Source organism: Cervus canadensis, chromosome 24 (genome assembly GCF_019320065.1).
Source record: "Cervus canadensis isolate Bull #8, Minnesota chromosome 24, ASM1932006v1, whole genome shotgun sequence".
NCBI lineage: Eukaryota > Metazoa > Chordata > Mammalia > Artiodactyla > Cervidae > Cervus > Cervus canadensis.
In genome coordinates, this window is record NC_057409.1 from 36471329 (window position 1) to 36487982 (window position 16654).

General features: G+C 35.7%; 1 protein-coding gene across 5 annotated transcripts in view; it reads left to right on the top strand.

Moving 5' to 3' along the window:
• Positions 1-16416, top strand: part of KANSL1L (KAT8 regulatory NSL complex subunit 1 like) — a 123656-nt gene extending 107240 nt beyond the window's left edge. For all 5 annotated transcript variants that reach the window (XM_043445996.1, XM_043445995.1, XM_043445997.1 and 2 more), the window contains exons 9-15: positions 7193-7321; positions 8816-8934; positions 9689-9813; positions 11262-11316; positions 12483-12595; positions 13550-13718; positions 14813-16416. In XM_043445996.1, the coding sequence (XP_043301931.1) occupies positions 7193-7321; positions 8816-8934; positions 9689-9813; positions 11262-11316; positions 12483-12595; positions 13550-13718; positions 14813-15043 (941 nt within the window). In that variant the 3' untranslated portion in view covers positions 15044-16416. The remainder of the gene's footprint in view (positions 1-7192; positions 7322-8815; positions 8935-9688; positions 9814-11261; positions 11317-12482; positions 12596-13549; positions 13719-14812) is intronic.
• Positions 16417-16654: the final 238 nt, after the last annotated feature.

The following is a 16654-nucleotide window of genomic DNA, read 5'->3' on the forward strand; positions in this document are numbered from 1 at the left end:
TGAAGGGCTTTATATCTGTAATTTGCTTTAATCTGTACAACCCTGTAAGGTTTCAGTACACACAGGCAAAGTTGTGTCTGACTCTTTTTGGCCCCATGGACTGTAGCCCACCAGGCTCCTCTGTCCATGGAATTCTCCAGGCAAGAATACTGGAGTGGGTGACCATTCCCTACTCCAGGCGATCTTCCCAATGCAGGGATCGAACCCAGGTCTCCTGCATTGCAGGCAGATTCTTTACCATCTGAGCCACCAGGGAAGCCCTTTCACACACAGGCAAAGGAGCCACAGTGGACTGCTAAAACCTTTAAAATAATTTTCCCACTCCTTTAATGCAAGATATAAAGAAGTTTCCTATCTTAACATCTCTTTTCTGTTGAAAGAAATCTGATTTAACAGTTTTTGATGTAAAAAATCTATCACTTTGTCTTAAGATGATTGTTCAAGCTGGTGGCCTTCCCATGAAGTATAAAAGTGATTTGTTTAGACAAAAAATGAAGTTAAGGTGGCTATGAGCTCAAATGTCCTATATATATTTGTTTGGCTCTGTTAAAACATTTTTTTAAACTGTTCTGCATAGTATGTCAGGCTATCCACTCTTTTCTGCTTGACTAACGTTTCCCAAATCGCAGTTAAGATGTAGTAGATGCAGGACTCAAATCCAAGTACTCTTGCTCAGAGCCCAGGTTTAAAATGACTTTTTTTCTGTAATCAGTGGTATTAAGGAATGACTTTTTGGTAAAATGACATGAGATCTTTTTTTTCATATAGCACCTTAAAACAAATTTAAGGTGGATGAACATTAAAATACATTCCAGGTAGATTAAAGAGGTAAATATTAAAAGTGGTATCTTAAAAGAATTAGAAGAAAAACTAGATGTATTCAATGATAATAATGAAAATGCTAATTGATCAAAAGGGAGGGTATATCTATATATACATATATATATATACATATGGCTGATTCATGTTGAGGTTTGACAGAAAACAGCAAAATTCTGTAAAGAAATTATCCTTCAAATTAAAAATAAGTAAATTTTAAAAAATTATAGCTAACGTGTACTGGCTATCTATGTGACAGACACTATGCTAAATGTTTCTCCCTTTTTCAATTACATTAATAATATTAGACATTATAATCATCAGTTCTGGCAAAACTGTGTAGCAAAAATAGTACCCTCAAATGTTTCAGGTACAGTTAATTGATACAAGCCTTTTGGGAAGTACTGTGAAATGCATTTGTTATAGCCTTGGTGCTAGTGGTAAAGAACCCACCTGAGAGATGCTGGTTCGATCCCTGAGGGGGGAAGATCCCCTGAAATGCATTATAAGGCCTTTAAATGATTAATTTTTTAATCTCATTAAGAAAAAAAAACTTCTGTACTTGTTCACAATAAATGTTGACTAAACTGTTAACTCTATTCTGACCTGATAAATCCATTTCCAAGAACCCAATCTAATCCTAAATATGAAACCACCTTTATTCACAGATATACTTAACATTTTTTGTGGTAATGAAAAATTAAAAACAACTTGGAGAACAGTAGGAATATGGTTATCTGTCTAACCCAATGGAATATACATTTTTAAAAACATTGTAGAAGTTTATCTAAGGATATAAACATTTACCCAAGAATGGTGAGTGATACAAAAGGACAGAAGTTTTACTTCTGTGTATGATCCAATGGGGACTTTCCAGGGGGCTCCGTGGTAAAGAACCTACCTGCCAGTGAAGGAGACACAGGTTCAGGCCCTGGTCCGCGAAGGGGCCCTCAAGAAGGAAACAGCAACCCACTCCACTGTTGTTGCCTGGGAAACCCCATAGACAGAGGAGCCTGGTGGGCTACAGTCCATGGGGTCACAGAGTTGGACATGACTTGATTTAGGGACTGAACAAAAACAAATGATACAATTATATCCATGTAAAAATATTTATACTTGCATCAGCCACATGCAGCCTGTAGGCCTCTTAAGAGATCCTCATTAACAACTCAGCTGTGTGCCCACACAGATACACGGTTTCTGAGACAAGAAATTTGAACATGGACTTACTGTTGCATATTAATAAATTATTATGTTAGATGTAATAATGCATGTGGTTACATAAACACAGTTTATCTGTTAGTTTGATTCAAGCTGACATATATGTAGGTGATATTTGGAATGTGTTTTAAAATATTCCAGCAAAAAACAACTAGTGGGAGAGAGAGAAAACAATTTGGTTACCAGCACTCTTGATGCTGAATCATAGGAACAGGGAAGTTCCTTATTCCATTTATGTGTCTTGAAATTTTTCCACTGTAAGAAGTTAAAAGAAATGAAATGAAAGCACTAAGAACAAATAATTGCCTGTGCAAAAGAAATACAGGAAAATATATGTTATAGATACTTTTCATGATACAATTATGCTTCTTGGAATTTATGCTAGACTAACATTTTTTTAATTAAAAGATGTGTGCAAGATGATTATTCTAAGAATGTCCATAATACAAATAAAATTATGATTATAAGTAGTTCCAACAGCTAGGGAATAGTTAAATGCTACTGTTTCTAATAAAAGGAATGTTAAGTGAACATCTGAAAAAATAACAGTTATCAGGTTAAAAAAAGTTATATATATATCCAAATTAAAATTATTACATTTGAAATGTGAATATGAAATTTATGTATATGACTGAAAGTGAATTTGCAAAAACAAAGTTAAGTGATTATATTTCTGTAATTATGTTTCTTCTAATGTTAACTCAAATTTATCTGACTTTAAAAAAATGGAGCAGTGTAAACATTAGGCACAAAATTACTGATGTATCAATAATATAGTGACATGTCAGTAATGGAAAATTAAAAGCTAGGAGTGGAAAACATTTGAATTGAATGCTACCTTTTTTTTTTTACTTTATTAATTTAATTGGAGGGTAATTACCTTACAGTATTGTGATGGTTCTTGCCATACATTGACAGGGATCAGCCACAGGTGCCCACGTGTCCCCCCGTCTTGAACCCCCACTCCCCATCCCCATCCCATCCCTCTGGTTGTCCCAGAGCACTGGCTTTGTGTGTCTGCTTCCTGCATCGAACTTGTGCTGTAACTTTAGGCAAATTAAAACTTTTTTCTATACCAATCTCTCCTTTCCTGGGGTTCCCTTGTGGCTCAGCTGGTAAAGCAGTCACCTGCGACGTGGGAGACCTGGGTTCAGTCTCTTGGTTGGGAAGATCACTTGGAGAAGGGAAAAGCTACCCACTCTAGTATTCTGGCCTGGCGAATTCCATGGACTGTATAGTCCATGGAGCCACAAAGAGTCAGACAAGTGAGCAGCTTTCACTCTTTTCTACTTTCCCCATTCCCTCCCACTCTCAACCCAAATTTCATCCCGAATCTGTCTTAAATAGATGGTCACTAGTTTTTCTTTTCTGTAGAATTGAGTAAAACTAGAACGCAGTATTTATTGACTACCTTCTCTGTGCCAAGTAGACTATTAAGTGCTGAAAAATCAAAGGTGAATCATGGGAAGTTAATTTATGTGATAGAAGCAGACACACAAATGACTATTAAATGACATTATGGGTACCAACATGATAAAAATATTCTAAAAAAGAGGGTGTGTGTGTAAACTGCCTAGCGGACAGCAGAGGAAGAGAGGTTAAGGGTGATGGGTAAAGGGCAAAAAGGAACTCCAGTAAGATGGTGATGCCAAGTGTAGCTTTAGAGAATACTGATCTGGAATTTGGAGGAAAAGTCAAGTGTTCCAAATCACTGTTTCTCAAGTTTTAATGTGCAAATTACTTTGGGGCTATTGTTAGAATGCAGATTGTAATTCAATAAATTTGGAATGGGGTCTGAGATTCTAACAAGGTCCCAGGTGGTTCAGATGCTGTTGGCCCATTATATGTAACAAAATTTTTAAATGGAAACAATTGCATACCTTGTCATAGGCTGTTATTTTCGCTGGGTAAATTGAAGGTAAATAGATGTTTTTGTGCTTTGCCTTAGATCTTAGATTTATCCTATACTTTTCATTAGAGTTAGCAATTTGACAACTACTCATTTCGGCTAACAGCAAAGTAGGGAAAAGACAAAAAATTGAAGAATTGAGTAGTTGCCAGTGGTGAAAAAATACCAAAGCCAACTTAAGGACCTATACTCATCAAAATATTCAGTCATGAAAAACTAGACACTGGAACTATTTCAGATATGAGGAAACAGAAACGTGTCAACTGAATGCAGCATAAGGATTTTCTGTAAAGAACATTAGAGGACTAACTGGTGAAATTTGAGTAAGGTGTACAGTTAGCTAATAGCATTAATTCTTGGTTTTGATAGCTGTGTGGCTATGTAAGAGAATGCCCTTAAATATTGCAATATCTAAAATAGAGAAGCATCATGTCAGCAACTTAATTTCATTGAAAGCCAGTGTGGTAAAATGTTAGTATTTAGGGAATCTGAATTAAAATGGCACTTGCTGTTACTGCAGGTTTTCTGTAAGTCTGAAATTATGTCAAAATAAAAAGTTCAAAGTGCAGAGAGAGGAACAACCCACACAGGTCAGCACCCTAAGGCTTAGCCTTCTTTACCCACACTTACCTCATATCTAAACCCCACAGTGATCTTACGCGTCAAACCTGCTCCTCTGTATTTCTACCAGTTTAGTCCAAATTAATGATCCCTTATCTATACTGCTGAAATAGCCTAATCTATTATTTCCCCCAAATCCCTGTAGCAAGTTATATTTTAAAAAGTAAATCTAAGTACATGCCTGGCATGTAATTGGCTCTCTATAAATGAAAGGGAGGAAGGGAAGACAGGGGATATGAGAAAAATACTGGGTCAAAATATATCTTAGGAAGGAATTTAGAAGATGTAGGTAAGAAAGCTGAAAGGCTGGAGTTACTACAATGAGCATAGGTAAAGAGAATGTGTTACACTCTGAATTGCCATATATTTCCTACTATTTCAAGAGTCCATTATAACACTACAAATTATCAAAGAGTAAGAGGGAGAAAAGTGTAATGAAAACTTTTGGGTAAAATTAAAAGGATCACTTTAGTAAAGGTTAAGGTTTCTTTGGAAAGTCTGATGTGCTTTTACGAGACAAGGTGGGTGGTGAATTCCTTTAGAAGAGATGGGTTGAATTTACTTGGATTTTTCTTGAAAATACTCTGAAAACAAGAGTGGTGGACCCTATTAGAACACCAATACATGCCAGGTGTTTTAAAACCCAACTCACAATTCTAGATACACCTTTGTAGAAATGAATTCTAGAATTATGCCTGCTATCTTATTTTACTATTTAACATCTTTCTCTACATTATTTTTCTTGGGTAGAAATCTTTGAGGGAGTAGGTAGAAACCTTAGGATTCTGTTTAGACTTCCACGAGTGCTCTAAGTCACCATTTTTCTCCTGCATTTGCTTTTATGTCAATCTGATTCGCATTCGTGATAATTTCCCCCTTCTCTGGTAACTTTTAGGATGTCTTCATACTGATGTTTGTTCCCCACCCCCCACATTTGCTTTGATGCTCAAGTTACTGAAACGTTAGGGTTAATATTGTGTAAAAATCTTTGGTTATTGCTTCTTCCAATATTCTCTATCCTTTCCTTTTTTACGTTGATTTGTCCTCTAGAAATTTTTTTCCTGTTTCCATCACTCTGTTTCTTTGAGTTTTGGAATGATCTTGATTTTGTTATATTCATTCTGTTATAGGCCAATGAGCAAGGATTTTGTTCCTTAATTTGAGCAATTATCCTTTCCATTCCCGAGGACTCTTTTGAGAGGCCTTTTGCCTTTCTCTTGGCAATATTATTTTGAAGACTTGTAAATTTGTATTCTGTGAACCCATTAGATATTTCTTGAGAAAAGTTTTACACTTGTTAGTACTTCTTGTTGGAGTCTTGTGTTTTCATCTCTAAGGTTCATGTTGACTGTTTTAAGATTGTTCTGCCACTGCTTGAGATCCTCTTCATGGAAGAGGAAGAAATGTACACTCAATATTGTTTTCAGAGGCAGTTATGGATGGGCAGGACATGTTTTCAAACTGGGGCACCTGGGCGATGCCTCATCTATCCACCCATCCATTTCTCTGCTGAAGCTTCAAGGATCCCGGCTGTGTTAGTCTGTGTAGTCACTCTACAGGTAATTCTACTGCAGGTAATTGTCTCTCCTCCGCATTCAGAGCTCCTTGGATGATTACACTTTTGTGGCAATACTCTCTTGTGCTCTTGCAGTTTGCTCTTCAATTTTCTTAAGGTATTAGGCTTTCAGAGATTGTTCAGAAATTGTTCTACTTAAAAGTTTCATTTTTTAACATGCTAATGTGGATGTAAATGTGTAGATCTGTGCACCTATATGTAAAAGTTTTGTCTATCTTAGGGTGCTTCGCCATCATGAAATCTGAGTCCCTGTCACTGTTGGCAGGCCATCCATACTTTTTTTCAATATTGGTTAGAATTTGTCACTTAAGCCATCCTTTCCACATCTCCAAACATTTCAAAAGAAGCCAATATGGTTATTAATCCAGCATTGCAAATATAGGGTTCAGATAGAAAACAGTAATGATGAAACTAACATTTATTGCATACTTAGGTCAGAAATCCTTCTAGTGACCACTACAGGAATTAACTCACTTAATCTCCATAATCCCACAATAGCTATTATCCCTATTTTACAGTTGAGGCAGCTGATGCACAGAGATATTAAATGATATTAAAGAGGGATATTAAAGTTTTAAAAATTCATTGCTTTAAAAAGAATGGCACCTGGGTACTCTCAAGAGATCGATGAAATCTGGTTATTGCTCTCAAGAGATCCCACTCTCTTATGATTCTATAATCTTACTTAGTCCTGAAGTCTTCCCAGATTTAAGGGTGAGCTTAATGATTCAGATCAAGTTCAGTCAAGATTTACAGATCTGAAGGTATCTTCTCTGTAAAAGTTTATAACTTAGAAGACCGATCACCTTCCTCTTCAAATAATGGAGAAACTATAGGAATTGAGGCACTTCATGAAGATGTTTTTAATAAATCTTACTCTATTGTTTTCAGCTTAGGGGTATTTCATCTTCATATGTTATTTATTTCATTATTTCATTTTGAACTGGTATTATCAATATTCTGCAATGTTATAAAATAAAAGCAAGTTAACATGTTCATCATATTTGTGTTAAGGAACTAAAATTTCATTTTTCTTTCCATTTTAGTACGTAATAATTCTCTGAATCAATGGAGAAATGGATATTCCTCTATATGCAAGCCTCAAATAAAGTCAGAATCTTCTGTGCAGCTATTACAGGGAAGAAAGAAAAGACACTTGAGTGAAACAGCAATAGGTAAGCTCAAATGAGGACATGAGCACTAGTAGTAAAAACTGAAAATAAAACTCTGATCTCCAAAAGCCCGATCTCATGGGAGTAATAACCCAGAAGTCACTAATTACACACAACATCCATGGTTCTATGAACATCAAACAGCAAATTCATGTAGTTAATTCAGAATTATGTGGACTGGGATTCCATCCACTTTATGGAAATTAAGAATTTCCTTCCTATGTTTCCTAACCGGAGTTATTTTCTACCAACTGTCCTTCTGGACAGGACTTCAGTCTCTAGCATTGTGCTTTGGACTCAAAACGTGTTAGTACAAGTTTGCCCTTTAAAGATTACCATACCTGGTTCCTTTTGTGGAGATATTCACTGAAGCTTCCTCAGAATTTTGATAAATTGGATGAGATACATCTAAGTAACTCAACCACCTAGTTGAATTGCCCTTAGGAACTTACAGTGCCAAGATGAATAGAGATACCTTTGAAACTAGAACTCTGCTAGTAACACAAAACTTAACTGGGATGATGTGTATTAAATAACAAATAATCTGTATACTCTGTTGGATCTTATTCGTTGTTCTAGAGGCTCTAACATTATATACGTCAGTGAAGTATGCCCTAGGTGTAGTATGTCAGTATACCCAATAAATTAGAAACTATTTATACCCAAGATGTACTGAACTATATTATACATGGTGGATTTAACATGAACACAAGAATAACACAGATAAAATGCTATACTACAAAGTAACTAGACAGCTCTCTAGGCAACAATCATTTTTAATGCATGGATACCGATTTGAAGAAACAACTAGCTAGGAAGGACGTTTTTAAACAACTAGAATAATATATAAACTGTATTAAATTTTATATTACACAGGAAATTATTTTTCAAGATATGTAGTAAGTAATATAAACAAGGGCAGTACGAAAATAAACATATATGCACAGAGACCCAAAACAAATGGAAAAAAGGAACATGAAAGAAAACAGAAAACAAAGTTGGAAATAATCTTATAATCAGTATCTTGAAAGTTTCATTCCTGAAATAGGATGTTATTTTAAAAAAAAATGAGTAAACAAGAACTTTTAGAAATTAGTACTTTAATAGAGAAACATTTTCAGAAATCAAGTCAGAAGTTAAAAATCTTCCACAAAGTCGATCATAAAGTCAAAGATATTTTAAAAATGAAAGACAAGAGAAGAAAATTACCAGGTAAATCTTAGAAGTTCAATAGCTGAATAAGAGTTACAGAAAGCACAAACGTAGTAAAGGGAGATGAGATAAAGAAATGATATACTGGGTATAAACTGTCAAGACCCCAGAAAATGGAAATTGTGACTGAGATTTTTATAAAATTTCCTTTTGTTTTTTGATACATGAATTTTAAAAAATCAATAAACAGATCAAGACTCACATTACCAAACTAGGAAAACAGACATTCTAATACTTACCAGTTACGTTTAATGTATGACACTCTCAATGGTCTTTCCATGGCAGGAGAAAGAACTAGATTTGAAGGATTTGCTTTTCGGCGCACAGAACCAGGATCCCAAGGCAGTTTTACTGCAGTTACTAATGTCAATGTTATATCAAGAACCCAGAATTCATCATCACAAGTAGGTTTTTGTACAGTGAACTTTCAAGCTGCTTTACAGACTTTTAAGCTCATACATCTGGTGGGGGTCTGGGGGGTGGGGGGACCTAAACAGGATATTTTGTTAACAGCTTCATTTACTAGCACATAATTAGCATATTTAGAATTATCTTACTAAGAAGCAATATATTGATTAAATTTTTTAGGGAGCTAATTGTTCATTAATTCTTGATTATGGTTTTGTGTGTGTGTTAAAAACTCACGATGCTAAGTAAGAATCCAGCACTTGTGTTCTTACATTGTTTTGTGTTGTTATCTAGTCGGGAGTAGAGGTCAAGACGCAGGAGGATTTATAAAAACAGCATGACGCTCGGGGCTCAGGAACACATAAATGAAGACTGTAAAAATAATCTTTATTAAATGGCTCACCAAACATTTTACTTCATAGTTCTTCCTTATAAAAACAAGTTGGTTAAAAGATTTCACTGGCATCTAGGGTGCTTTATAGTACCCTTTTCTGCTAAGAGTTTTGTATCTTAAGGCATTCATATTTTTAATGGTTTTAAAAACAGACTTGAATGTGTGCACACACAAATGTACTGTTTCATAGAAGTTATGTATACTTGTTTTTCTTAACATCTTATGGTCAGATTTTATAACAATATATTCCTAAAACTTAGAGGCACTCCATATTTTCTTTGTGTAAACACTCATAAAAGGAGTATCATCATACGTAACCAGAGCTGTTGTCCACCTCCTATAACCCTGTCTCGCAGAGCACAGCGCGGCGGAGACTGCGAAGCGAGAGCTCTTATGACATAGACAATATTGTGATCCCCATGTCGCTAGTGGCCCCAGCTAAACTAGAGAAGCTCCAATACAAGGAAATACTTACGCCAAGGTACGCACACTTACATCCTTCAGTTTTCCTTTCTTGAATAACTTTCAGTGAAGTTAAAAATATTATTTAACGTAAAGAAGATGCTGCTTTCTGCCTTTCCCCCATTTATGTGGTTACATGGAGGGAAGACAGGGAAAGAAACCTTTACATTACTCATGGTGAAAAACAATGCCATAGAGTAGCACAGCCTTATTTCTCAGGTTGTATTAAGAAAGGGAAATTCTTAAGATTTACTTATGTTAGTATTTTGAGTATTTTTTCATTCAACATTTAGTCTTCTATTATGTACATGGCACTAAAAAGTACTTTACGGATGTAAATAATTCCAGTAACAATCTTTGTTCTTTAAAATGGAGATTTGCAGAGTTCAAAGCAAGCAACTACCTTTGCAAAGGGTATTCACACTGTAAGAGGACAACTCCTGTGACAACAAAAGATTCTACTGTATCATCAGGTCCGCAGTACACATGTCAGAGAGCAAGAAGCGTGGGAAGACCTGGGAGTCTACTAGGAAAAGGGGGTGGGACAGAAGGAGAAAGTGTGTGTTCACACAGGGAGACCATAACACAGGCACAGGAGCAACTATGCAAGGCTAAGCCAGAGACTGAGGTTTTGTTTAGGGTAATAAACGAAATGAAGGCTCAAAAATAAGTTGGAACCAGGTTATGGATGTCCTCGAATGCCATACACAGATCTGTTTCCTGCTGGCAGCCAACTTAGTCAAATGTTTTAGCAATGATGAAAGCACTTTAAAGACTATAAATCTGGCACCAAGAAGCAGATATAGAAAGGATGGAAACAAGACAGCTGATGACAACTACAGTTATTCCTACCCATCTCTAGCCTAGCTAATTTCTTTTATCTGTAACTGCTTTGAGGCAGAGAACTCCTAATACTCTAGGAAGTATTATGAGAATTCCTACAGAGGATCTGTTGATACAGAGCATATGAAGTAAAAAAACACTTCATGGTTACAGTGTTCTATAGCAAGTGTCTTTCCAGCTTACAGTGGTATGCTGGAGCTCGCTGGTTGACCTGGTTGTTTAACATACAAGTCCTGTGATGTGAGGCCATGATGGGAGTCTTCACACAAAGAAACTGGCAAATGCTACAAATCACAGCTTTTTTTCCTTTTTATTTTCTGAACCAGTTTATCAGCATACCACTAACTTACTTCAAAATTAGTACATTCTTAGGTGGAAAATGCAACTATGTAGAAGAGACTGTTTATTGTAAGGCCCAAAGTAAAGCCTCATCTTTTCCTTGTCCCCTTCTTATGATACAAATATTTTATCTCTTAAAAAATGAAGTACTAAAATACTACAACCAGTTGAATTATGGAAATCCCAAAGAAAGAAAACAGTTCTATATTGGTTGTGCTTACAGAATAAAATTGCTAGTTATATAGATTAACAAAATCTATTTGAAATTGGTTCTATCTTCAACAGCTGGAGGATGGTTGTTCTTCAGCCTTTGGATGAAAATGATATAGGTGAAGAAGAGGTAAGTCGCCTTTCACTTATGGGATAATTGCACTTAATATATTATCAAGTCTGCTTAATATCTTTTCCATGTGCTTCATTTGATATTTGAGGAACTAAATTGGAACTATAAGCCCTCTAAAATACACTGATTTTTTTTATTTTCAAAACTTATGAAAAGTTCCTCACTAAAGGTATTAATTTGATTAGGAAGATGTTTTGTACAAATTTGCCTACAAAGACAACATGCATAAAGAATAAACAAAAGCAAAAATAAAACACACCATTTCCATATATGAATTGTTGAAATACTGAACTTATATGAATATCTGTATTCACTTTCACTATTAGTCATATATTTATGCATGAGATTTAGTCTTGTATGGGAGTCTAGGGCAGTTCTCAATCAAATACTGAGTTCTGTAGTGAAATACTCATAGGAAGTAGAATAGCCTCACATCGTTTTCAGATCAGGCTGTGTCACCAAATGAATTATGAAAACTTGTGTTTTTTTCCAGAGTTTTGGAACCACAGGAAAGGGATTATGGACCTGCATAGATAAAACTTACATTAAGACAAGAAAAATTATAGAGAAAAATACTATATAGCCAAACTAATTCCAGAGTGACAATCTGAAGAGGCAGTATTATATAAAAGACATTGTTTCTATTGGTCTTTCTATGCCAAGTGATTTCATTTTTCAGCTACCAAAATTTACTTTTTAATGCTTTTCCCTTTTAATGCACCCTAGTTCAGAATGATCCTAGCCAGAAACACAACCAAAGCTTTAGAAATCCATTAAACTAATTCTCATATGTCAGTTTTACTTTCATTGATACTATGTTCCATGAACAGTATACTCCATAAGAAGCAATCAATACAAAGGTTTGAATGAATAAAGCATTAAGGGTATTTTATGTAAATGCAAAAAAAGCATTGTGAACCTACGTGTATTCAAGGTACCTATTAAGTATTCTAGGTAAGTCTTCAAACAGGACCCAATGGTGAAAAAGTTTCAAACTCCCTCTTTTTAGGAATCTAAATCTCCTCTCATAACATTTGTTCTCATGACTTAGACTGCATTTATTGTTGTTTTCTTCCTATTGTTCTCTTGATGAGGGACTGTGACACCTGTTCTCATTTCAAAATGTTTCTGACAAAAGCAAAACTTTTCATTTCTAACTCCAGATAGAAAATCTCTCTGATGAAGTCTTCTCCCTAAGACATAAAAAGTATGAAGAGAAGGAGCAAGCCAGATGGTCACTGTGGGAACAGAGCAAGTGGCACAGAAGAAACAGCAGGCAAGTGCCGAACCATATTCAGGCTCCTCACATGATGCGAAGAGTTCTATGTCTTACTCCACCCTACTTCTCAGGCTAATTGTCAGCGTCAGTAATAGACTTAACTGAGCAAATAATGTGAAAATCCTCCATAAAAAGGTCATTTCAGTGTACTATAATGGCAGACCTAACACTAGTGATTAGAATCTGAGTAATCTGTAACACAACTACTTCAAAAATATTTTTCTTAAAAATAAATGAACCAAAAAAAGACCCTTAAAAACCTATCTAGGGTAAAAAGCAAATAGCCTGAAATACTTTGAACATGACTTTGAAGGAAGGGGGAATAAATCCTAAAAACAGTTAAATGTATTTGAGAAAAACCCTGGTATTTTATATTTAATTGGACTATTTTTTGATAATAGTCAAAACTCAAAGCACAAGATCATGCTGAAACCTAGTAGTCACTGTAGTGTGGGTCTCATTTATTTCACTTTTAAAACACATTTCTCTGTTTAAGTCAAGATATTCAGATTTGTTGTAGATCCTTATTCTAAGAGTTATCCTAACATACCTGAGATTCTATTCTCAACTTTCTCTACATTACAGAGATACAGTTTTCCAGAAGTACAGAGGAAAACGTGAATCGAGTTCTTCATGGATGACATTACAATAATCATAGATACTCTGGGAACTCGGACTGTAAGAGTCAAGTTAACTATCTTTTCCTGTTTTCTGGAAAACAAACTAAAAATACCACTAAACAAAATTACTTATAATAATTTGGCAAAAGATTTCCTGAAGTACCATTTAAATAAAAGCCTTTGAGATGTGAGGATAACATGGGGAAGATCAGCAGATGAATTTTTAAAAACCTTTTGGGCAGAACTGTTTAAAGAAAAGTTACCAAGTTAAATGGACTTATGAACTACACTTTGGGTTGTTTATAAAATGTTTTCTTGATTTTCTTGCTAGAGCTTACACTAAAAATGTTGAAGGACAGGACCTACTTTTGAAAGACTACCCTTATGATTTCAGCAGTGGGCAGCACTGCGCAGTGGGGAGCCCTGCTGAGCCTCCTTCAGAGAGCCAGGCTCCCAGCGCACACGGCTCACCTCCACTGAGTCAGAGTCAAGAGGCCAAGGTGAGTATTCTGTGTAACCGTTAAGCTTCCTTAATCGACTCTGAAAAACTTGTTTATAGAATTGCTTGCTGCTGACTACGGATTCATCATTATGTAACACTTTCAGTGCACCAGTCCAGTACAGAATGCTGGGTGTAGGGACCAGAGGATCCATATTCCAGCATTCAAATTCCATCACTAACTACAGACACTTCCCCCTTTTCTGTAACACAGCGTGTATGTGTGTGCTCAGTCGAATCTGACTCTTAGCGACCCCATGGACTATCGCCCCACCAGGCTGCTCTGTCCATGAAATTCTCCAGGCGAGAATACTGGAGTGGGTTGCCATTCCCTTCTCCAAGGGATCTTCCTACCCAGGGATTGAACCTGTGTCTCCTGCACTGCAGGCAGATTCTTTACTGCTTGAGTCATCAGGGAAGCCCTTTTAAGTAACATGCCAAAACCTAGTTCCACCTATTCACTTGTGTGTTAGAAAAAGGGAATTCTCTCAAAGTTTCATTACAGACCTAACTGGATTAAGTAGAATGTCACCTGGCACATAGAAAGGTTATTTCTCTTCCCCTTACAAAAGATTTTGTCTCCCCATCTGTCCAGTTTTAACCTCAACAGGAGTGCTTTCTACACTGCATCTGTAAAGTTCTTGCACTGTTTTTCATAAGTAGATATTGGAAAAGAATAACATCTAGAATAAAGAGAGTAGAGATAATAGAAATTAAGAGGCAAGTCATAGAAAGCTCAGAGACAGAAAAGTTAATAGGTGTCTATAATAATAATGGAATGAAAATGGAGATACTGAAGAAGATGACCCAAACACATTTAAGGGAATTTCCCCAACATGCACCTAGGCTTAAAATGAAGACCAGTACTCCCTAATAGCAGCATTTCCCTCTTCTTGGAAGAGGCAAAGTGAAAAAATAATTCCAAAAGGTTCCTATTAAATAATCCTCAGTTACGTCCCACTTTACGTTGCTAGATACTTAGGACCAAATAAGAATTTGTACTGAACAATGGTTATTACAAAATTGACATCTACAGATTATCTGAGATATGAACTGAAACAAATTAGCTGAAACTGAAAATGTTTTCTCTTTCAGTCTTTGTGGTGGGAACGACGGGCTTTTCCGCTGAAGGATGAAGACATAGAAGCCTTATTATGCCAAGATGAAAAAAATGATCAGGTTGAAAGATCAAGCCCAGCTTTCCACGGCGAAGCCTTCTGCGCCAGTGTGCCAGAGAATGGCCACCACCCAAAAAGGCAAGCAGACGGAATGGAAGAGTACAAACCCCTTGGTCTAGGACTTACTCATATGAAAAAAAATAGGTGACAGGGCACAGGCGAAGAGAACGGTGTAACGAGTGGGAAAACAGGAGAGAAGAGCCAGCCTGTCCTCCAGCCCCTCCAGGCGCAGTTCCAGAGTGTGAGCACAGAGTGCACGCTGACCTTTCATGCCGTTTATGAAACAGGCAAGTTAGTTTCATTTTCCTTCCTGAAGCCACAAGTAAGGAGCTTTTCACTGACCAACAAGTGCTCGTCATTTGTGTTTGATGCAGATCACAAGTACCAGGAAATTAACTGCTGTAATTTGCTGTCAAATCACATTACTGGGTAAATAATTTTTAAACAACTTATACCCACACACACACCCCTGTGTATCAAAGGACAGCTCCTTTTTTTTCTATACAAATGGTTAATCTTAAATTGCCTCAGAAATATATTAAGAATATAAAAATATGTGTGTATAGAGTATACATGCATACATATACACACATCTAAGTAGTTTTAAAAAACAGTGACCACTCCACTTGAAAAATGCATGTATGAATTATCCCATGAAATATCAGCTGCACTATAAAGAAGCACAGATTTCCAATGATATTGGACATCTAAAAACATCCCTTTTAGTAGTCCAGACTTTTAAAAAACATATTTAATAGAAGTTATTTATGGAAATTTCTATACCAGGTTAACATAATACTTTATTTGAAATCACTGATAATCTGTTGGGTTAAACACAGGTTATTTTCTATTCACTCCTAACAGAATAAGAAAAGCAAAGGTGAGTTAAATATTAGTGTATTTTAAAACTAATCTTTTAAGATTTGAGCTTTATGTATCTCATAAACACCCCACTTAAAATGAGCAACAAACAGGAAATTCCCATTAGTATATTATTGTACTTGTAGTTCATTTGGTCACTCCTTACCATTGCTTCCTCTATTCAAACAGGCATCTATTCTTACTTGTATCCTAGAGAGATAATTAAAATTCTTAAAAAGTTAATACTTCAGTATTGGATACTGGAGTGTACATTACGTAAAATCTCTTTTGATGCTATTACATTATTTTTTCCTATGTAAAAATTGAGGACAATTTATATGAATCACTTTTTCTCATGTAAAACAGGTTATTCAAGTTGTAGTACCCATATAACTGACAATCCTAGCCATCTGGCCTAATCTGCGGGATATGACAGTAAGGTTTTGTTAGAGACTGGAAATTATACTAGTCTCTCTAAAGAAAAAATTTCCAATTCAATACTGACAAATTTTTGCTTGTAGTTTTACTGTACATTTATTTTTTAAAAAACAAAAGCCAGAACAAACCCAAGTTGTCCAGGCAAATAAATTCAATTTTTTTTGTCATGTCTGATATTATAATCTTCTATGTAAGTTTTTTAATTAAAAAGTTATTTCTATATGCCTTGTGTTGCCTGTGTCTATTTCCATATGCCTCGTCATCTCCTATCTGTGTGGCAAAGCCTTTCCTAAGCCAAAATAAAAACAGACAGTAAGAAATAAAATTTTACCTTGAAAACACAGAAGAAACCAAGGAAGCTCTATTCCATGCTTAAAAGTGTTAACGTTCCTATTTTCCAAACCTTACTTCTCAAAACTCATAGTAGCCTGAAAACGTTTAATGACATTGGTCCTATTAT